The sequence below is a fragment of the Trichoderma reesei genome, assembly GCF_000167675.1.
Source record: "Trichoderma reesei QM6a unplaced genomic scaffold TRIREscaffold_50, whole genome shotgun sequence".
Lineage (NCBI taxonomy): Eukaryota > Fungi > Ascomycota > Sordariomycetes > Hypocreales > Hypocreaceae > Trichoderma > Trichoderma reesei.
Window position 1 is genome coordinate 1,398 of NW_006711197.1, and position 20,685 is coordinate 22,082.

The 20,685-nt window shown below is 48.5% G+C and overlaps 6 protein-coding genes across 6 annotated transcripts; 3 read left to right on the top strand and 3 right to left on the bottom strand.

The window, feature by feature from the left end:
• Window positions 1–2,357: 2,357 nt before the first annotated feature.
• TRIREDRAFT_71077 (uncharacterized protein) lies at window positions 2,358–4,508 on the bottom strand (the record flags this gene model as incomplete). The annotated part of the gene is made up of 2 exons (XM_006969914.1): window positions 2,358–3,020; window positions 3,198–4,508. The coding sequence occupies 2 exons, from the start codon at window positions 4,506–4,508 to the stop codon at window positions 2,358–2,360; spliced, it is 1,974 nt and encodes a 657-aa protein (XP_006969976.1).
• A 3,063-nt stretch (window positions 4,509–7,571) lies between these two features.
• TRIREDRAFT_112633 (uncharacterized protein) lies at window positions 7,572–8,707 on the top strand (the record flags this gene model as incomplete). The annotated part of the gene is made up of 3 exons (XM_006969907.1): window positions 7,572–7,589; window positions 7,657–7,788; window positions 7,868–8,707. 3 exons carry the CDS (start codon window positions 7,572–7,574, stop codon window positions 8,705–8,707), a joined length of 990 nt encoding a protein of 329 aa, XP_006969969.1.
• Window positions 8,708–8,843: 136 nt separating this feature from the next.
• TRIREDRAFT_71072 (uncharacterized protein) lies at window positions 8,844–12,698 on the bottom strand (the record flags this gene model as incomplete). Its single annotated transcript, XM_006969915.1, has 4 exons — window positions 8,844–10,484; window positions 10,546–11,533; window positions 11,590–11,986; window positions 12,041–12,698. 4 exons carry the CDS (start codon window positions 12,696–12,698, stop codon window positions 8,844–8,846), a joined length of 3,684 nt encoding a protein of 1,227 aa, XP_006969977.1.
• Window positions 12,699–13,264: 566 nt separating this feature from the next.
• On the top strand, window positions 13,265–14,927 carry TRIREDRAFT_71059 (uncharacterized protein; the record flags this gene model as incomplete). The annotated part of the gene is made up of 2 exons (XM_006969908.1): window positions 13,265–13,465; window positions 13,539–14,927. The coding sequence occupies 2 exons, from the start codon at window positions 13,265–13,267 to the stop codon at window positions 14,925–14,927; spliced, it is 1,590 nt and encodes a 529-aa protein (XP_006969970.1).
• A 643-nt stretch (window positions 14,928–15,570) lies between these two features.
• On the top strand, window positions 15,571–17,854 carry TRIREDRAFT_71080 (N-terminal binuclear Zn cluster-containing/DNA binding domain-containing protein; the record flags this gene model as incomplete). The annotated part of the gene is made up of 3 exons (XM_006969909.1): window positions 15,571–15,927; window positions 15,997–16,901; window positions 16,963–17,854. The coding sequence occupies 3 exons, from the start codon at window positions 15,571–15,573 to the stop codon at window positions 17,852–17,854; spliced, it is 2,154 nt and encodes a 717-aa protein (XP_006969971.1).
• A 539-nt stretch (window positions 17,855–18,393) lies between these two features.
• TRIREDRAFT_71078 (Calcium/calmodulin dependent protein kinase) lies at window positions 18,394–19,557 on the bottom strand (the record flags this gene model as incomplete). The annotated part of the gene is made up of 4 exons (XM_006969916.1): window positions 18,394–18,827; window positions 18,878–19,034; window positions 19,088–19,295; window positions 19,358–19,557. The coding sequence occupies 4 exons, from the start codon at window positions 19,555–19,557 to the stop codon at window positions 18,394–18,396; spliced, it is 999 nt and encodes a 332-aa protein (XP_006969978.1).
• Window positions 19,558–20,685: the final 1,128 nt, after the last annotated feature.

Here is a 20,685-nt window from a genome sequence, read left to right on the forward strand (position 1 = left end):
TAGTATTAGCTTTATAAAATATAACTTTAATATTAAATTATAATATATTTATAATTTATTAATAATAAATTACTTTTTTATAACCTTTTTTTTATTTTTCTTTACTTTTTTACTCTCCTTATTATTAAATATATTAATTAAAATATTTTAAACTAGCTATTAAAAGTATTTTTAAATAGTATAAGTATATATTATAAACTTAAGTAAATATATTAAAATAATATATTAATATTTAATTTATAATATATTATTAATTTATTAGCCTTATTTATTTATTATTATTTAGCTAGCCTTAATAATATTTATACTTAGCCTTAGTATTAAGGCTAGTATCCTTTTTTATAATATAATAATTTACTTAAAAAGTAAATATATTAGTAATAAAATATAATATATTAATAATATATTAATAAAAAATACCTTGCCTTAAGTATAGCTTTTACTACTGCTTTTATAAAAAAAGAGGTTTAAACTATTAATATTAAAGCTTAAGTATTATAAAATATTATAGCTAGGTAGTGCTTTTATAAGTATTATAAGTAAAGGTATAAGACCTTTATTATTATTAAGGGCCCTTATTATATTATAATAGTACTTTATAATATATTAATAATATATTTTAAATATATTAGTAAAAAGTTAATAATACTTATAGTATTTAATACTTTTTAATTATTAGCAGTCTCTTTTTATACTTTTTTAAAAGTGCTATAATAGCTATAAATAATATAGTTCTTAAAGTTTAAAGTATATAAAAAAGGTTAATTTTAAGTAATATATTAGTAATATAATATTAATATATTATTAATATATATAAGTTATAAGTAATACCTTATATTAAAATAAAGGTTCTTACTACTTATAAATATATAATAAAACACTTTTTTAAATAAAAGGATAATTTTACTAATTTTTTAAAATATAAATATATTAGCTTTTTATAATATATTATAAATATATTATAAATATATTAATAGATTTTACTTTATATTTAAATAGCACTAGTTTTTTTTAATATATACTGCTAGCTTTATTATTATTAGCTAGTTATTTAGCTTTATAATAAATATAAGTATTATACTACTTTAATATAATTAATATATATAGTATAATAATATATATAAAATAAGTTAAGAATATATTAAGAATATATTAAAATATTATAATATTATAAAAGTTATTAATATTAAAGGTTATATATTAAAAAAAGAAAAGATAAATAGTTAATATATTAAAAAGGTATTTAACTTTAGTATAAAAGCTAATATAACCTATACTTTACTTTTTAAAAATTTTAGCTAATTAAATTATAAGAAGTATAGGTTATATAAGGTTTTTTAATATAGTAAAAAAATTAGAAAAGTAGAGCATAGGTTATGTTAGACTAGGGTGTATAGGTCATTTAAGGTAGCACCTCGATGGAAATAGTCTTAACACCGCCGCAACGCCACCCGATGCCAAAATCGAAGCCTTTTTCTTCTTTCTTTTTCTCCCACGCCATCATCGTATTCCTTTACGTAGCCCTATATGTCTGAGACGATAAGATTTCGGCACCTTTAACAAGGGCGAGATCATCTTAAGAGCAGTCTCAAAGAGAGGGGGTCACATTACATGAGGCCTGCTACTGAGATGGTGAACCACGCGAGTCAGGAGACACAAACTGACGCCCTGAAGAAACTTGGTTTTGGCTCTCGGTAGTCACTAGCGAGCGACCACCCCCTAGACTATTGATTCGCTCTCTTGAGGATTTCTCGGCTGCTGCTTGGCTTTGAAAATTTGTTTGGTATCGGGGTCAATGGTTGTTACCTTTGATGCGAGATCACGCCATCACGGTGTAATGGCCATGACTGGTCGACTTCAGATAGCAAAGAGATCGATTGATCGATTGACCGATGAGTTTATCGCATTCTTGATCTTTGTCCATGGTATTGGGTGGACCAATACTGGTCGTTTGTCTTCTAGAAGTCTCGGTAGTTGAAGAGCGAGTCAAGTCCCAGGAGCTGAAGTTCGCATGCCGTGTTCTACTAATAAACCGAAGGTGTGCAAAGTGACAGGCAAACAGCCAACGCTTGACTTGGCAAGAAACGCATCATTCAATCTCACTAGGGTCGCATATTGCCAGAAAATCGCAAAGAAGAGCTCTTTGCAGCCCTTTTCAAGACCAACTGCCTTCTGCCAAAAAGCCAGCAGTTCCTACACAGAACAGTAAATACATTGTCGGGTATACCAGTAACCAACTAGAGAAAAACCATTGCTTGCCAGAGATTGAGACATCCATGTTCCACCAACGCCAGGCTTATTTATACCAGTGTGCCATTGCATCGTGTACCCCGAGCCAAATTCAGACAGTCGTCTCCCTAGTGAAAGTATATCCCCCTATGGACCCTCTGCAGATGGTTGTAGCATTCTGCACTCGTGTCAAAGGATGAAAGACATACCCAGCAGACGTGAGCTCCGCAGCCGCATATCATGTGGTCGCACCCGTCAGACTTCTCCATCATGCGCGAGCATCTCGGACAGTCTTTGATGCCAAGTTGCCTCTTTGTCTTCTTGTCAAGCACACTGTTGGGATCGCGTTCGAGGCCAGTACAAGGCCCTTCCGGGTGCGGATCCTGGCAGATTGTGCAGACAGATCTCAGACACTTGTTGCATGTAAAGATGCCGGGATGGTCGGAGTCAGGGGGGAGAATCCGATATACCTGGTCACAGTCGGGAGTTGCGCAGTACGCGAGCTCGGCCGGACGACGGCTGACGTAGGACTCAAAGGACTTTTTGAGGACTTGCTCAAAAAGCCCCGACGGAAGAGACTCCTGAAGCTCCGTAAGGGAGAAAGCCTTTCCACAAAGACCCCCACGGTCAGTATCTGTCGGGCAGCGAATCTGAAACTCTTTCGATGCCCTCATTTCAGCCTCACAGCAACGAACGAAGCAAGGGCCACAGTAGACATGACCACAGGACATGCGAACGGGCTCTTCAGGCTCGCAGAAGCACGCCGGACAGTTCAAGCCGGAAGTGGGATCCTTCTGGCGGGACGCAGTCATCTTGCGGCCGATGATGGCCATGGCCCTGTTGTAGTCCGCTTTGGGCCCCGTGATGACGAGCTGGGGACCCTCTGCTGAGACTCTCAACACTGCGTCCTGCGTCAGCTGCGAGTTGAGATACTTGAACCCGCCCGACGATGCCCACTTGAAGTCAACGCCGTTGAGGTCGATGGCGTGGCTCTCAGGAACCCTCTTCTGGAGTGCTGTCGCGATTGTCTCGACAGTCTCTTGGTCCAGTTCGTCATCTCCGTAGATGCGGAAGAGCGACCTGCGCAAGTCGGGCACAATGAGCACATTGCAGGCCCATTCCAAAGTCCCCAGTACGCCGGTGGGCATATCTTGAGCAAAGAGACTGCAGAACCGGACGTCTTTCGCCTCGAGTCTCACAATGTCTCCGCTCATGGCTTTCTCGACGAAGTGTCTCGCTCGAGCCACGGAATCATGGTCCTCGCCTTCAAGCCTCAGACATCGGAAATGCCCCTCGGGACGACCTTCATGGAAATAGGTCTGCTCCCGCTCCCAGAATGGCTGCTGTGCAACGATCCTCGACCGTATCCACTTGTAGATTTGATCCAGGAGCTTGAACTTGACCGATGCCACGATGGAAACCGAAAGCGTCGTTGCCTTTCCAAAGGGCAGAAGCTTCTCGTGCAAAGCAGCGGCGGCGTTTCTTGCCATTGACTCCTCTTGGAAGAGGCCGTACGCATGGAATCGCTGGGTATCGTTGCTTGGAGGCAGCACCCAGCGCGTGACGGGACCAAACCGCTGCAACATCGTCTTGACAACCGAGGCGTTGTACTCTAGGTCGCAAGCGTGATCGGCAACCTTGACCAAGACCTTGAGAGGACGATCAGACTCTGGAATAGCTGCCACGACGTCTGGCGCTTCCGCTGTATCGAGAAGTCCGGTGAGTTGCACTATCCGTCTGTCCTGGGAGCCCTCAACGCTCGCCTGCACTCTGCTTCCGAGCACCATCAACGTTCCGTCCATGGCCCTCTTCAGCAGCTCGTTTGCAGCGTTCTCGGTACTGAAGAGCAGCTTGGCACTTCGCGTCGGCCGGGCCCAGGAGCAGTGTACCACACGACAGTCGACCTGGGGGCTCTGGCTTGCTGGCAAAGCCGGGGGAACGGGAAATGCCTGGAGGCCCCGGTAGGTGATGTATGTGGCCAGCTTGCTGCTGGCTGTTTTGGCGAACATCGAATCCTCGGCCTTGACAATGGCATTGTACCGCTTGCACACCGGCTGCTCGAAGAGGGCTATATCAAGCCCCTGTGTAGGCATGCCCACATCCTCCAGCAACTCCTGGACAAATGCGACGGTGCTGCCCTGTGGAAGATTCCGGATCTCGACGGCAGAGAAGTCGGAAGCAAAGGCAACTTTCGAAACCAATGCTCCAGCGTCGAACCTGACCCAGGCCCCTCCGAGTTCATAGAGGCCACCGGCGTCGAGGAGCTCGTCCTGGTACATTCTCATGTTAGCCAATGTTGCCTGAGAGGTGGTGAAACGTACCGTTGTGGCCTCTTGGGCGTCTCCTGGCTTTCCCTTCTTCTTATGGGAAAGTTTGCAGTCCTTTCCCATGTCACAGCACCCCAGAGCCCAAGCCCAGCATGGTCCTCCTGTCGGCTTTCTGGGACGCGGAAGGAAATAGCCTGGTGGCTCTGGGAAGAGATGTCCTTCCATGTCCCGGGGAACCAGCCGCCGTCGAGGCTCGACCACTCTCGACGCCCGCGCACGTACGTTGCGGTAACGCTGCAAGCCGATGCGAGGCTGCTCATCCTGAGCTTGGGGCAGGAAACGAGGCAGGGGTGGAACATGCCGCGCCGGCTGTACTGGCAACGTGTCGCGACGATTGTCCAGGTCGTGCTGCACGTCGAGGCTCTCCGGGTCCGCGAGCGCTGCCTCGTTCTCGTTTCCGTGTACCAACCGACAGAGATGCCCTCTGGGACAGACTGCTCTGGCGTGGTACCGACAGACCCCAGTGACGAGGGGCTGCAATTCCCGAGGGTGAGCTGCCACGCCCTGGTGACCAGGCTCTTGGTGTCCTGGACGTTGTGGTCTGGGAGCACGGCGGTGCTCCTCTGCGTCTCGCGGCTGGCCTTGCCGCGACTCGACTCTTCGACCGGAGACGACGTTGCCCATGGTGAAGACGTGGTGCTTGTCTCGAGGGGCAGCAAAGAGATGGTGAAGGTACTCGACTCTGAAGTCTCGACTTGATACAGAGGCGGATATCTGTTGACAAGAGCAGAATGAAGTTCAGCTTGTAAACAGATGTGAGTGTGTCAAACGATGGAGTGAGAGTAGGTGAATCAGATTGCGGACAGCAGGGGGATCTCTCTCCTTTATATGCGCGTTGGACATTGTGAAGGATGTGATGCATTTTGTTGAGGCGTTGCAAAGTTTCAGCCCCTAAATTCTATGTGCTCAACCGAACCACGATGGCGTATCAGAGAATCAGAAGGCGTCCTTAGAGTTGATTGTGCTTTCAACTAAGTCATTAAGCTTACGTGTAGCCTTAACTTAGCCTCCGTGAATATTGCCGTTATAGATACAGATTGACAAGCCAAGGCAGGGACAAGTTCCCGTTTGCGGCAGGATACCAGATTTTGGCGTCTACTAGGGAAGTCAGAATGAACATCTGCATCATTAGTCTTAACTGACATTCTGGAAGAGAGGCAACGGAACAGATTCCCAAGCTTCAGAACAGTTGACAACTCGTCATGCCGAGATGATAGGTCAGTAGCCTTTGCATGTGCACTCTAAGATTGTTATCTCCCGACCTCTCTCTTCATATCATCTCTTTTTCAAGTCTTACTTTGAGCATGAGCGGTGATGCTCCTCAATGTCTTTGTCTGGTTGAGGCATACTGTGTTGGGGCCAGCGTTTACCATAGATTGATGAAGAATGGCCAGCGGCTGTTCTTACGGCTGTTCTTACGGCTGTTCTTTGCGGAAGTGGCTGTGGTTTCTCTCCACAGTACTTGCAGTTACGGTTTGCTATTGTCTCCTTTTATTTAAGCAGACCGGAATGTTTTCGGCTCTAATGATACCTTAGGTATGTTTGCCCATAGAGGTACCTGGTAATGTCAACGTGCATTCTCATGAACTTCTGTAACCCACCCCATCTCGGCTTTACCTAAGAGGGGCGAAGTGTAAACTGGATGGCGGCATAAAACTTACCCTCATACTCCCGAGCGCCCCCTCAGATGCCCACTCTCATCAATCCATTGAGTAAGGACTCTGGGACTTGAAAATCAAGAGGCGGCAAAGATGAGCTTCGTATGGGGCAAAATCCTTTGATGAACGAACAGACTTTCTAGAAAAGACTGTAATGGCCCTGCTAAACTCGGCGAGTTTTTATCAAAGTCAGAGAGTCTAATATGAATAGTCTCCCTGATCTCCCTTTTTCCCTCCGGATGGCTGGTAAAGGTATCATGAGGGCTCGGCGGATTAACTGTAGGCGGAAGAAAATGGCATCCCAACGTGAGAATCTGGCCGAAACAACGCCTTCGCTTCATATGGACAAACATGATCAGACTGCATATGTAGCATAGCTTGCTCGGCTCTGCGTCTTCTAACCGCCTTGGGCTTTCCACTTCGAAAAAATGAGTTGTGTGGCTTTCAACACCAATTCAACCGTTGAAAGTTCAGTTTCGGAGCTTGTCTAAGTGCAGACATCAGGTAATTTGTGGCTGTCCAAGTACAACTGAAGTTATTGATGCCTTGACTACGCTTCCTTTCCCTCAAGACAAGGATTACTTTGCATCTGAGGCCGTTCTGATTGTAGATATCGCAAGGCGGATTTGTGGGTAGCTGAAAAGGACCTTGGAGATTCCAGAAGCAAGTGCCTACAAGAGGGGGGGAGATACAGATGGCTAACCTAGAAGTAAAAGGAAGTCGTTGCTTCTTTGACGCATCATGCCGTCTGTTATTCTTCACTCTTGTAGACAGTTTCGCACGACGCAAACCCTTTTTCTAAATATCAACTTGGTTGTGTTAACTTCGTTCTGGCCTCCAATCACCATGTGAGATTGTCGTGAAATCACGAGTGCGTAGCACAAGTTTCTCGGCACACTGCAGCCATTCGGAAATTCCCTCGACACGGCCGTTTCAGTCGTTGGCCAAACCCAAACCATTCGTAACTCAAGACAGCCGTAACATTAACGATATCATGAATCTCCTTGACGAATAGCCTATGATTGCAAGACTGGATCCTACCCCATACAATAATCTCGGCTCTAACGGCTCTAGCCGTGATTGATAAAGGCTTGGAAATACCATCCCCGCGCTGTGGCTCTTAGATTTGTAAGCTTGGTCATCATGTCAGGATGGCTTCAGCTGAGAAGATCGCTTCTGAGGACAAGTTATAAAGGACCCCCGGAGAGTCAGTTTCTATGAACATAGGTAGGTAGATTGTATATCTCCAATGGTTTAAAAACTGCTGGCCACAAGATTCACGATCCCTTTTCACATATTGCTTGAAACTATCGGCAAGACAGCAGTGACCGTACGCCTACATCAGCAACGCAATAAGATGGCGTCAGTTCAACAGGTGTGGAAAGCATCAATCCTGGGAAGAGATAGCATCATCTTGTCCACCTACTCATCTCACAAACCAGACATATCACGACAAGGGCCGGTTTACTCGCCCAGATAGCACCTTTCGAAACTTCATCTCTAAAGATCCCGAGTCTCAATTTCCTGCTGAAAGGGGTCGCTATGCCCTCTATCTCTCGCCTGGCTGTCCATGGGTTCGTGGGCCTGAACACACTTGGACCTCCTCTTGTTCGTTTGCTGACCCAGGTATGATACGTCTTAAACGGAGTATAGGCCCATAGAACAATGATAGTGCGGCTTCTTAAAGGACTGGATTCCATCATCGATCTCTACCAAGTTCACTTCCACATGGGGTCGGAGGGATGGTACTTTAGCGGCGAAGGAGGCTCGCTTCCAGAGGATCCGCTGCACGGCTTCAAGAAGCTCAAAGATCTCTACCTCAAGGCTGACCCCAACTATACCGGTCGATACACTGTCCCAGTACTGTGGGACAAGAAGGCCGATGTCCTCGTCAACAACGAATCTTCGGAGATTATCCGCATGCTCTACTCTGAATTCGACGAGTTTCTGCCGGAAAACCTTCGCGAAGACAATCGCCCTGGAAAGGGTCTCTACCCGCCACATCTGAGAGCCGAGATTGATGCCATGAACGAGTGGGTATACGATACGGTTAATAACGGCGTGTACAAAGTCGGCTTCTCCAAGTCCCAAGAGTCCTACGACGAGAACATCCGCCCCCTCTTTGCGTCACTGGATCGACTCGAAGAACATCTCGGGCACGGCAAGCCATTTCTGCTGGGAGACTCCATCACCGAGGCAGATGTACGCTTGTACACGACTCTGGCCCGCTTCGACGTGGCATATCACAGCGTCTTCCAGTGCAACCTCAAGTCGATCCGCCATGACTATCCGCGACTTCACGGCTGGCTGCGAAGGCTTTATTGGGATCAGGATGAGGAGGGGCCTCTTCGAGCGGCGTTTTATCGCACGACGGCGCCGAATATCGGACGCTATGCGCTGGGATATGCGGATTCCAGGTGGAGGATTGTACAAGAGGGACAGGGGCCTTTGATAGTGCCTGCTGGACCGTTGGTACTGATGGAGCCCCTTTGACCCGGGAGGTTCAATGGTGGTTTATGTCAAGGAGTAGAAGGGATTTGTTTATGCTCACTTCGAAAATTTGAAGCTCAATTAAGTTCTGAAAAGACATTGTTCAGCATCTATTCGTTTTTACCCTTCATTGTGACCTTTAGAGCCATCCAACAGCGTCATCCAACACCCACCGAACCGTCATCAACACCGTCTTCTCATCCAATTCCGCATCAATAGGAACAACATCATATTCCTTGCCACTGGGCTTTTCATATGAAGCTAGCTGGCTATCGACCAAATCTACACTCATATAATGCCCGTGGCGCTCCTTCAGTCTCTTGACGAGAGCCTCTTTGTCCGCTTGCAGGTCAATGAAAACGACCTTTACCTTGAGTGCGGACAAATGAAGGCGGATTTTGTCGCGATACGCTTCTTTCAGCGCGGAGCAACTGATTACGACTGAATCATGAGCGAGGTTGAAAAGCGTATCTGTCGCGCGCTGGCTGATACGGTCCAGCCATGATGTGCGATCATCATCAGTGAGACTCACACCAGATTGCATCTTCTCGATGGACAAACAAGAGTGTAATTCGTCGCCTTCGATAAACGGAACATCAAGCGTCTGCGAGAGTGCTCTTCCAATGGTGGATTTTCCCGTTCCACAGGGTCCTATCATGATAATCGCCCTTTTTTGAATCCTAGTTGGAGACGTCGGGATGTTCCATGCTCTGTCGGTGAGAAAGCCGACAAATTTCGCGACATGCGATTCCTGAAGACTCGGAAATTTGCTCAGGGCCGGTGACAGAGATTGTGCTACATCTGTAGCAAACAGCTTGGGAGGACTGAATGAGTCCTTGTCATACTTGGAAGCGAAAAAGTCTACCAATTTGATCGGCGGGTTTGCAATTGGATCGGGGTTCGATCCTCGCAATCTCTTGATCCATTCTTTTGGCTCGACTTCGTCAAAGACAAGTCCGCATTTGCGCAGAGCCGGCAGAAGATCGCCTGTCCAGCTGAAGACTTGCGGATTGGTGACATTGGCAAAGACACTGCCTGCTCCGGAGAGTGAAATGTCCGTGACAGCATCTGCTACAACATCGACCGGTAACCACGATGGCGTCTCCTGGAGTTTTGGCAGAGTCCCGATAGTGACTGCAGTCTGGAGCATCATGGGCACCGCTTCCTGAGCATTCCAGACGCCGTGCTCCGTATCGCCAATGATCTGCCCGATGCGCAACACGCGAGTCGTGACGCCTTGAGAGGCAGCTCTCGCGCAGATGTGCTCAGCGACAGACTTGGACTGGGCATATCCCATGTTCTGAGCCCATGAAAAGTCCGGAACTCGCTCGGGCACCGGGGTCTCTGTCGCCTGCGAGCATGTACTGACGGACGAGCAAAAGTTCATACTTGCGGGCGACTGCGCTGATTGACAGAGGGAAATGAGGTTACATACACCCGCGATGTTTGCCTTTTCGAAGCTCAGAAGGTGCATGTTGAAGTTGACTGACCATGCACAGTGAACGACTGCAGTGAGGTTCTCAGTTACAGTCCTGTAATCCTCTTGAGAGAGGCCAAGATCTGGCTCCGACAGGTCTGATGGTAGGGCTTTGATCTTGCGCCGCGAAGATAGTGGTAGTAAGTGATAGACTCTTCTCTGGAGCATCGAGCTTACAACTCGTTGATGACCATGAGACGGATCGCGTGCGCGAACCAGGCAGTAGACTTGATTGATATCTGGCCGCGATGCTAGTTTTGCAACCACATGAGCTCCTAGAGAACCTGTGGCGCCTGTAACGACCTGACGAAGCAGCAAATTAGCTACTAGACAGTTGTCTGTTGCTGGGAAATGGTAGACTTACAACAGCTGCATCTGTAGCCTTTGAAGGGATCTTGGCTGAATACTTCATCACCAAGCTCCCCATCTGCTGTATGATGGATGGCTCCTCTCTCGTGTCTCCGCCGGTGCGAAGACTTAGGAGGAAGCTACTCAATCTCTTGATCGTTGGATGCTCAAAGACGACTTGCTGGCCAAGCTTGTTTCCACCGATGTCAATTCTCCGCAGGATCTCACTTCTCATCTGAATGGCTTGCAGGGAGTCGAGGCCCAAGACGAAAAAGTCGTCGTCAGCTTCAACCGGATTGGCCATGCGGAGGGCACTTGTTAAAAGATCGCTGAGGAACTGTTGCAGCTCTGAGAGATTGAGTCGAGACAGCTCGCCAGGTACCGTATCTACACGGTCATACGTCTCCTCAATCTCGTGCTGAAATTGTTTATAGAAGGCCTGGCGAATGATGCTTCCCTTGTCCGTCCGAGGATATGCGCAATCATGTGGCAATATCCGAATCATGTTTCTCGAGATCCGGGCAAAGGAATCTGCAGACTGGTTTGCTGAAGTGACGATGGGCCAAACCATATCGAGTATCTCTCCTTCAGAACGACCGGCCAATGTCGCAGCAGGAACAAGCAGCAGTCCCAGATGCGAACGCCCAGCGCCAAATACGACGGCTTCGGCGACGCTCTTGTTGGATCGAATCTTTCCTTCCATCAACACTGGGTTGAACTTTTCTCCATTGACGAGAACGATCGTGTCGTCGAGTCGAGCAATGTACTTCCAGGCTCTGGGAATGCTCGGGTGCGGTTGAAACAGGTCTTTCGTCGCATAAGAGCCGTCGGGTTGATTAGATTGTACTTTGGATGGCCAACCGTCCAAGACGACGCATTCGTACAGATTCGGGCCTCGTTGGACCCAGCGAAGAAATGAAGAAACGTTGTCCGTTTCTCGTACATAGTTCCACGCCTTGTCGCCCTCAGGTCGGAACGAGGTCATCAGCTGCCCAACCTCAGTACTATGTTGTGGTTAACGTCAGAGTGGAAGTAACAAAAAGTCGTCAGAATCACTTACGCCCCGTAATGACCAATGAGATTGACCCCATTGTCGACGAGAAGGTTGCCAAGATCGTCTGGACAGGCCGAGCCACCGTACATGACAACCTTGAGCTCCTGAAGCAGGCTAATGCCTCTGTGTGACTCTGAGAGTAACTTGAGTGCATAAGGGACACCGTAGAAGATCTCGAAGCGATGTGCTTGCATGACCTTTAGCAGGTAGTCTTGAGTCAAGGGAAGCTCGGCGTTGTAAAGGTGGATAGACTTTCGACAATATAGTGCTCGAAAGAAGTTACAGATGCCATGATTGTGGAACAGCGGCAGCGTAATGAATGACTTCATCTCCATGCTCACAGCGTAGTTTGCGAGACATGCTCTGTGAGGCTGGTATATCGGCTTTGGGTGGCCAGTTGATCCTTTCGCATGGTTAGATTGAGTCGCACAAGACATGATACTCGTCGAAAACTTACCACTTGAGTGTATGATAAAGGCGATGTTGTGAGTCTCAACTTCAGGATCGAGATGCGAATCAAGCTGGGTATCACCATGAGCCTCGATTGGATACTCGAATGCCGCGCGATCAATGATGTCAAGCAGCTCCAAGGAGGGGACTAATTGCTGCACTCCTCTGGCTGTGTTGAAATGTTTCTTATCGGCGATGATTGTGGCCGCCGACGTGGCATTCACAAGAGACTCAACAGCTTCAACCGTGATTCTCGTAGACACAAGTAGGACAGTATGCCCGAGCTTTGTCAAAGCCAGCAACGTGATGAGATACTCAAGGTTTGACAGCCCTAAGAGCGCTACAACACGCGGCTTCTCTTTCGAAGACTTTCGCGTTGGAATGGATTGCGCATAGTGAGTTGCCACCCTCCACGCAAACACATCAAGCTGTTGTAGATTGTAGTTTACATAGTCGATGCCTGATCTTGGATACGAGACAATGTGATCCCGGGGGTAGTTGATAGCTCGTTGGCGCACCAATGCATCGACTGTTCGTAATGCCGAATCAGGCTTGGATGTCGTGGTAGGAGTTGTGGATGTTGCCACAGACGGTGCCAGGCCGAGTCCAGGTGACGCCTCTGGTGGCTTTGGCCGAGATGAAGGAATGTATATCGTCGCAGGCATGATGCTTCTAGCTCTATTGGCTCATACAAAGGATGGGAGGTTGCGTCCAACGATCGCGTTAATAAGGAGCCTGTTCCACGTACAATCGACGCCAACCATAATTGCAGAACATTGATTACATATACTCAAAGTCACACCGACGATGGGAATCCTATGACAACATACTTCCTTGCGTTACCGGAGCTTCATGACTTTGCTCGGATTATTATCCGACGCTTCGATGATCTTTTCCTCCTGGCTTCGGATAAAGGTCCGCTATATCCACCCCTTGTTTAGCAAGATGTGAGTGGAACTTTACCCCAGATTCACGAAACGCGGGGCTAGTTGCATGTGAACCTGGGGATCCGGTAGAAGTGCTTGCTATGCGTGCTTGCTATGCCGTATATTCGGAGGAGCCTATGCGGATTCTGCTGATGATAAGATGCTGGCACAGTCCGGTTGTTGCCAGAAAGGATGAGTGTCTCTCCCTTGTCTGACCAGCTAATGTAGAGACCTTTCATGTTCTACCTTGACCAAGTTGATCATTGCTCATTTTACCCATTTTGTGTCTTTCAAACGAATCCAATATGGCTACAGACTATGCCAAATCTGAAAAGCCAGACATCGTCTTGGTGGACGACAGAGATGCCCTCGCTGCAAACCATGACTTGGAGAAGTCGTCTCAAGTCAGAATTATCGACAACTTCACAGTTCTGGGTCTGAGTGAGGAAGACGCGGCCTTTTACGATAGCTTTACGGAGAAGCAAAGAAAGCAGATAATAAGAAAGGTAATACAAGTCATCCCATATTTGACTCACAAGTACATGGACTTTTCAATGCTGACTGCCTGATGTGATGTAGGTTGATTGGCGGTTGGTGCCAATGCTGGCGATTCTCTACCTGATATCTCAACTCGATCGCGCAAACATCGGCAACGCAAAGATCGAAGGCCTGTCCGAAGATCTTCATCTCGTCGGAAACCAGTATAACATTGTCTTGGCGCTCTTCTTCATCCCCTACATCCTGCTCGAAGTTCCCAGCAATGTCCTGTTGCGAAAGTTCAGGCCCTCTGTGTATCTCGGTTCTCTCGTCACTGCCTGGGGCATCATCATGACCTTGCATGGTGTTGTCAACAATTTCGGCGGCTTGCTTGCTGTTCGACTACTCCTCGGTGTGTTTGAAGCGGGATTCTACCCTGGTGCCATCTATCTCTGTGCATTCTGGTACATGCCCAAAGAACTCGCGGTCCGGATTGCATACTTTTACTGCACCAGTGCTCTATCTGGAGCATTTTCTGGCCTTTTGGCTGCCGCAATTGCTCTCATGGATGGTGTTGGCGGCTACGAAGGGTGGCGATGGATTTTCCTCCTTGAGGGAATCGCCACCACTATCCTCGGCATACTCTGCTTCTTCTTCCTCGTCGATTCCCCCGCGCTGTCTGGGAAATGGCTCTCTCCAGATGAGATCAGATTCCTTGAGCTTCAGTCCTTCGTGAAGCAAGGTGGACGCTTCTCGGTACAGAATGCTGAGAAGAAGCTCAACTGGTTTGAGTTCAAGATGGTTCTCACCAACTGGAGGCTCTACCTTCAGGCATACCTCCTGTTGTGCATTTCGGCCTGCTCGTACGGAACCAAATTCACGCTCCCTTCCATTGTCAAGGCCATGGGCTTTACCAACAACACTACGGCACAGCTCATGACTGTACCGGCCTACGTGGCAGGCGCTCTCTCATCCATCTTCTTTGCTTACTTGTCGGATCGGTTTCTCTGGAGAATGCCCTTCATTGCCGTCCCCATGTCGCTCATCACCATCGGTTACGCGGTGGTCATGGGTTTCAACGGCAAACTCGGGGGAAGCCACACGGGGCCGGGGTACTTTGCTCTTGTGTTGACTTGCATGGGCATCTACCCTGTGCATCCGTCAGTTACAAGCTGGGCTGCCAACAACTTGGCGCCGGCCAACCGTCGTGCCATTGGTCTTGCTTTCTGCATCTGCATGGGAAATATCGGTGGCATCATTGGCAGTTTCATGTATCTCGACAACGAAGCACCTACCTATCCCACCGGCTTTGGACTCTCTCTTGCCTTTGGTGCTTCTGGCGTCATCGCGGCCATCGTTCTTGAGTTGAGCTATATGTGGGCGAACAAGCAGAAGTCTAAAATCCCAGAGGAAGAGGTCAGGGCGCGGTATACGGAAGACGAGCTGCTGAGGCTGGGCGATAAGAGCTTGCTGTTCAAGTATTTGCTATGAGAGACCATGATATTGTTGGCCTTCAGTTCCTTTCGCATTTGTTTCAGGGACACAGTCTACACGCATGTCAGAATGTATGAAGCCACTCTCTTTCCGTGTTCGAGTTTGGTCACCCCCATTCATTGGACGTTTTTGTCATATAAGTGATTGTGTTCGAGCTATTGTGCTTTATCTTTTTGCCATACAAGCAAACGAGTAACGCCGCATTGTTTCAGACCAGTCATTGAAGGCGTATGCCACGGTTCCCCTTGATGTTGACCAAGATAAAGTGCCATTACAAAAACTTCTCAGGCCTCAACTTCATTAAAGCATGGTCCCTGCATAACAACCAAGCGATCTGCATCAGACCAGACCCAGGCAACTCTAGAGCGGGACATGGGGTTGATGTTCGTAAGCCTATCCTGACATCCCCGCATCGAACACCATCCCGCCCCCTGTCCTCTCCTCCACAACTCCACGCAGCCCACTTGTGACTCCGCTGTCTTTCCCCAGCATTAATACTTCATCCTTCGGCTTCTTTTCCGCCTCTTCTCTGCTTTTATTTGCAGTGACAGCAAGCAGACTCACAGAGCTCGCTTTCGGAAACAAGGTCCTCATCTCGCCCCCCCCCCCGGTTATCCACTGCCTTCGCCTTGACTAACCAATGGCACCTGAGCTGTCAAACCAGAAGCGAAGCGCTGAGAGTGTTGTCGACGCTTCACAGGATCATCCTGAAGCTGCTGCCTCTCGGAAGACGCGCAAGGTTAGCCGCGCTTGTGACTATTGCAAGTTTCGCAAGGCCAAGTGCACCGGTGACCAGCCATGCGCGAAATGCATATCAAGGGGTCGAATATGTCTGTATGAGGCAAGATACACTCGCGGCATGCCGCCCACGCCTCCTCCGTCCTCGGATACTAGCCACCGGCAGGCTGTCGGTGGCGGCAGAGCTTCCCTGAGTGAATCCTTTACCACCTCTGAAGCCACGACTGTGATTTCAAGTTCAGACACAACTCCAAGCGATGTTGTGACACTGGGTCGGCCATCTCAAAGGCTGGGAGGGCCTGTTGCTCCCTCTCGCGCATCTCCGGAGCTCGGGATGGCGGAGATCCAGGGCCAAGTATTTGATCCAACATCAAGTCTTGCTTTCCTCCATCGGGCATCACGACGCCTCTCAGCTCAGGGCGATAGTCAAGGCATTGATGATTCACGGTCGGTGGCGGAGAACCAGCTGATGTTTATGGCTGGAGACAAGCCTCTGGCAAGTGAAGGCGACAACATTCGCCAGCAGCCTACATTGCCTGATCCAGAAGATGCCAGAACTCTGCTGACACTGTACTTTGATGTGTGTATCGCAACATACCGCATCTTACACCGTCCATCTACGGAGTCATGGTTAGGCATTATGGAAAGCAACTTGGCAGATGGTGTAGCCGTATGGCAGACAGTCGGCCGTGCCAAAGCAGCCATCATATACGCAATACTTGCGATAGCCAAGTTTCACCAGGAGAAGTCCAAGGGCTGTCCTACTAAAGAGTGTCAGGCTCTTCGTCTAGGTGACCAATTCTTCCGCTTCTCAATGCGACTCGCAGACCAAGAGACGGGATACCCCCGACTGGAATCAGCTCAGGTCCGCATCGTCCAAGTGTTATACCTGTTGACAACCTCACGTTTCAACCAGAGCTGGTACGTTTTTGGAAATGCGTTGCAGCTTATCTCGGCCCTCGGCTTGCAGCGTCGCGCGGACTGGAGGAGAAGACACAAGTCGGCGGCCGATTACATCGAGAAGCAGTGTTCTCTCAGAACCTTTTGGACTGCCTATGTTCTGGACAACTACCTGGGGGTAGTATTCGGACGGCCACGCCACTTTCACGACGATAACATTGATCAAGACCTGCCTGATCGGATCAACGACGAAGACATGTCAGCGGATGGCCCTGTTGGTGACTTTGATGATCGCCGCGGATGCCATACTGACGCCTTGGTCTTTCACGCACGGTAAGGCAACAAAACTGTTTCTGAAAGATCCTCTTTCATCTCATTAACATTCTCGGCATAGGATCGCCAAGATTATCGGCGCCATCTCGCAGGAAATGTATACAGAAAACCACTCGTCTGAAGTCGAGAGAATAGCCGCCGCCAAAGACTTAACACAACTGATTCGCGACTGGCACCAAAGCCTCCCGGCTCATCTAGGCGCAGTTCATCCATCGATATTGATCCCTAGCTATCGAAGGCCAGCATTAGCCCTTGGTCTCGCTCACTCGCACGCCATCATGCACGCCAACCGCCTGTTTCTCATGCGCACCCCTGCATCAGCCTACGTAACGCAAGTCGGCGACTGCATTAGGGCTGCCAAAGATGTGCTCGAGTCGGTGGACACTATGGCCCGCGGAAGTCCAATATTTCACGCCTTTTGGTGGACTCATTATGTGACATTTTGTGCACTTGTGGTCACTTACGTATGGGTAATGCAACAATATCGCATGGGCACGACGGATGATTCAGGCTACAGAACAAAGTTGATGCAGCTGGCAGAGAGTTGCCATGGCCATCTTGCTCGAGCAACTGCTTCCAACTCTCCCAGTCGACGATACGCAGTTATACTCGAAGGATTCAAGGCTGCTGCTATGGCGGAGTCAACTTCGCAGCGTTCAAGAATGCATTCCACGGCACCGAACGAACACCAGGAGGCTCATAGTACAGGCACTCCAGTAATGGATACGGACAATGGAGCCGGCTTCACATTCATGTTTCAAAGCAGCTTGCCTACAGAAATGCCTACATTCCTCGACTGGCAACTAACAGACTGGCTAGATCTAGACTCATCCGTAAGTATACCCATTATATGTATGACCATCTCCGTTGTTGACTTCTTGCAGGCTTTCTGGCCAAGCTTCAACCTGGATGAGGCAGTAAGATCACCGGATGGATTCGAAATCGGAGCTTAGCAAGACTATACACAAGGTTGCTCCATTGCATAGTTCGATCGGAAATAACATTGAGGTCTCTTGCGGGTCCGTAGCTCAGAGTTTGCATGCTGAAGCGTATATTTATTGATCTGAGGTCATCCTTTTCTGCTGATAGTGCTGGAGTTTAAGAAGACGTCTTCTCTTCCTTAGCTCACTCAACTGCTATCTAACAGATCCAGCTACCTAGTTCAGAGACTCGGCTCTCAATTGCTCGAGTATATTGTGCTCGTTGTTTTCATTCATCGCGCTTTCGACGAGAGAACGAAATACCTTTGAGACAGCATTCTCCGAATCACTCATAGGCGACCATTCACCCTCACTCTCGGAATCAGTCAACGACTGATCGCGGACGCGCCTCACATGATTATTCAAAACGACCACTCGGATGGCGTGACGCAACCTCATCCGATTCATGTACTTGCGATAATTCATTTGGGCCATGGTCAATGGAACAACGCGCCTCTGGGCATGGATCCAAGGATGCCTCAAGGCATTCTATCAAGAGTGTCGAGCCCTCGTTAGAACATGTCGCTAAGAAATGGGTAGCATTCTTTGTATAGACGTACCTTGGACGTGATACGACCTTTAGCCTCTGGAATGAGTGTCTGGCAGATGAAGTCTTTTGCATCGCTGCTAACATCCTTCCAATACCTTTCGTGAAACACGATACTGCCCTGATTGCACTCTTCGTAAAGATCATGCATGTTCTCGCTCCTGAATGGTGAGTAGCCGCATAAGAGGGTATAAGTAATTACTCCGATTGACCAAACATCCGCCGGCCGGCCGTGTCCCTCATTGGACATTGCTTCAGGGGCTGCGTATCCGAAAGTCCCAACACGATCTGTGACGACTTCTTCAGGTGAGGAGAGGATGGCCGAATGAGCAAAGCCGGCCAAAACAAGAGGCGACTCCAAGTCCCGGCTGAGGTAGTGTATGTTATCGGGCTTTATATCTGTCAATCGTTAGTAAAGAGCCTGCGTCAAGGAAACCAGAATTGCTGACTTTGGTGGATGATGAGGTTCTCATGCAGATATGAGACGGCATGGAGAATTTGTAAAACAACCGATGCTGCATCTCTCTCCATGAATTTCCCTTGATCACAGATACGCTCAAATAGATCGCCTCCAGCAGTATGTTGCATGACTATGTAGTATTTATCCTAGACCCGTTTGTCAGCGGGAACTAATATGATAGAAGCATGAGTGAACGAACTCTTGATTCAAACCAATCAACAAACCCGATGATGTTGGGATGTTTCAACCGTCGTAGCACATTGATCTCGTTAGCTGTCTCTTGTGCTGTTGTGGCTGATGCCTTCTTCGTAATGACTTTGATCGAGACCTTGCCCATAGGGCCATCTGCTGCGCGGACAACTGCGTTGCTGCTTGCGTACATGGTTCTTCCAAGAACGTATCTGGCTCTAGGAGTTTGAGTTAGGACAGCTATTGGGAGCAAAGCTAAGGGATAGATCGATAAGCTCACTTTTTCTCATAACTTTCAGGCTGTTTCCGGAGCCTGTCGAAGATGCCCCCAAAGAAATTCGATGGCGCGTTCTCGAGTTTTATGTCATCGTACGTCCCAGTCCCAGATGATGTTGATGCTGCAGCCCCGTACGTTATTGCGGGTTGAATCCGAGGTGAGTGACCGGCCTGATCTTTACTATCGGCTGCTCCCGATGCCATCCCCAAGTCATAGGGACCTCGGCCACGAAGCCTCGAACTGGAACTGCTGTTGTCCTCTAGGCTTGGACTAGATTGCTTGCCACGGGCAGAAGCAGCCGACGACTCATCAACCTGCGCCGTACCAACTTTGCCCGGCGATGTTGCCTTGTCCGAAATCGGCTCACCATCTCGTCCTTCAGACTCATCTGACCCTACTGCCCTACTTGTCTGATTCCTAGATAGATGGCTAAGAACGGGGTCTGGCTCTTCATCCATCAGCGACTTTTGAGCAGATTTGTAGTTATTGAAGCCAATATCACCCCATATTGTGTCGCTTGTATCTGGGTACGTCTCAGCGGGATGCAATATAGTTTTCTTGGAATCAAAGTATGACTCGAAGTATGATTCATCGATAAGATCATCTAGTCGTCTGAGGCGAAGATCATCCATATCAGAAGGATAAGATGCCTTGGAATCTTTGCCCCTCAGCCGCCGTTTGTCGCCATCGCCAACAGAGGTCGTAGACGCCCTTTCGTCATCGTTTCCGTCTGTGAAGATGGGAATTGTCACAAAGGTAAATGATTTCACATGCTGGGCGATATGCTTGCCCAATAAGCGTCGGATATCTTGATCCTGGCTTGTTGGTATGATGGGCACAATCGAGGCTGGAACACAATCGCAGAAAGGACAAGCATATCGGTCGTCTCGAGTGAGCACTTTTTGCTTTTTCCTTGAGAGCGTATCGATTTGAGACTCAGTGGGTGGTTTCCGACCAGGATGGCTCTTTTCGTCCTTCATGTGGGCGACAAAGTCAGCATGATTGTTGAATTGGCGAACTTGATCACCGTGGTCAACGTCACAGTACCACGTTTTCATATGGATTCTGCGATTCCAATCCTCTGAATGCACTGTATCCATGTGCTCGAGCCATTTGTTCATGCCAGAGAAAAACAGAAACGGAGCTCTGCAGTCCTCGGACAAGCACACGTATGGCTGTATGTCGGCGTCGAGATGGTTCCTGCCAACGCATCAGAGCCTTCCTATCGTCTCGTTCCCAAGACATTGACTTACTCCCAGTAAGCTGCGTCTCGCTGGAGTCTTTCTGACTCCAAGGGCTTTGCGCAATATGGGCAAGCACAATACTTGTCC